General features: G+C 44.6%; 1 protein-coding gene across 1 annotated transcript in view; it reads left to right on the forward strand.

Annotated features, from left to right (window-relative positions):
- LOC106813132 (protein VPRBP-like) overlaps nt 1-1,185 on the forward strand; it is a 21,893-nt gene that overhangs the window by 6,688 nt on the left and 14,020 nt on the right. The window contains exon 4 of the mRNA XM_014817194.1: nt 593-876. Within this exon, the coding sequence (XP_014672680.1) occupies nt 593-876 (284 nt within the window). The remainder of the gene's footprint in view (nt 1-592; nt 877-1,185) is intronic.

Consider the following 1,185-nt stretch of genomic DNA (forward strand, 5'->3'; position numbering starts at 1 on the left):
TGCACTGTCCCTATCCATGTTCTCTTTGGTCTTCCAACCGGCCTTTTTCCAGGGATCTCTAATTCTTCCACAAACCTCAGTACTCCTCCTTTCGTCTCCCTTCTAACATGCCCAAACCATTGTAGTCTTCTAAGTAAACGATCGTAATACTGTTTATTATTTCGTCTCTCGCATTGCAGCTGGTGATAGTCCACTGCTGTAAACAACTGGCAAAAATAAAATTTCACACAGCATGAATATGAAGGAATGAGGGAATAATTATAATAATTAATAATCATAACGATTTCATTAATGTTTGTTAATAATTGTCTCTCTCGTTCGAGTTGGTGACAGTCCACTGCTGTAAACAACTGGCTATTTCACACAGCATGAATGTGAAGGAACGAGGGAATAATTATTGTAATTAATCATCTCATAACGATCGTATTAATGTTTGTTAATTGTATTGGATTGCAGCATGAATATGAAGGAATGAGGGAATAATTATCATAAGTAATCATTATAAAATCTTATGTACATATTATTATATATATGCTATATATATTTTATACTATTATATTATTAGTACATCATGTAACGATCTCATTAATAGTTGTTAATTCTCGCTCGCTCGGGTTGCAGCTTGTGAAGAGCTACGTTGTGAGCGCGCGCGACAACGCCGCCCTCAGCACGGCTGCCTGCCGTCTCATGCTCGACATCCTCCCCGGCCTCGAGGTGTCAGTCATCTTCCAGGAGACGGAGGGATTGGTCAACCGGCTCTTCCAGTGGGCGGAGTTTGCCGCCGAGCCGCTGCGTGCGTACGCGACGGGGCTGCTGGCGGCGGCGATGGAGTTGCAGGACGTGGCGACGAACTTTCGCGACCAGAACGCGCATCTGGTGAGAGCGGTCGCACGCAGACGCTCGCAGGGGGGGTTAAAGCCTGGCGCACATTGCCGAACATTTTCCCGAACAAATGTTTTTGTCTGGCAATGTGCGGGTGGACAATTGCTGAGTGCTCATTGCCGAACATTTTGCAGCGAACAATCTCATGGCGCCGTCTAGTAGCTGTGTTGAAAAGAGTCACGTGATCTGCGCATGATTGGGCACAAAAATCATGTGACCACATATCGTGCTGCTATTGGTTACTACTTTACAAATGTTCCTAAAATTGTTCGACATTCAGCGCACATTGACGAACATTCGACG

Source organism: Priapulus caudatus, unplaced genomic scaffold, assembly GCF_000485595.1.
Source record: "Priapulus caudatus unplaced genomic scaffold, Priapulus_caudatus-5.0.1 Scaffold729, whole genome shotgun sequence".
Taxonomy (NCBI): Eukaryota; Metazoa; Priapulida; class Priapulimorpha; order Priapulimorphida; family Priapulidae; genus Priapulus; species Priapulus caudatus.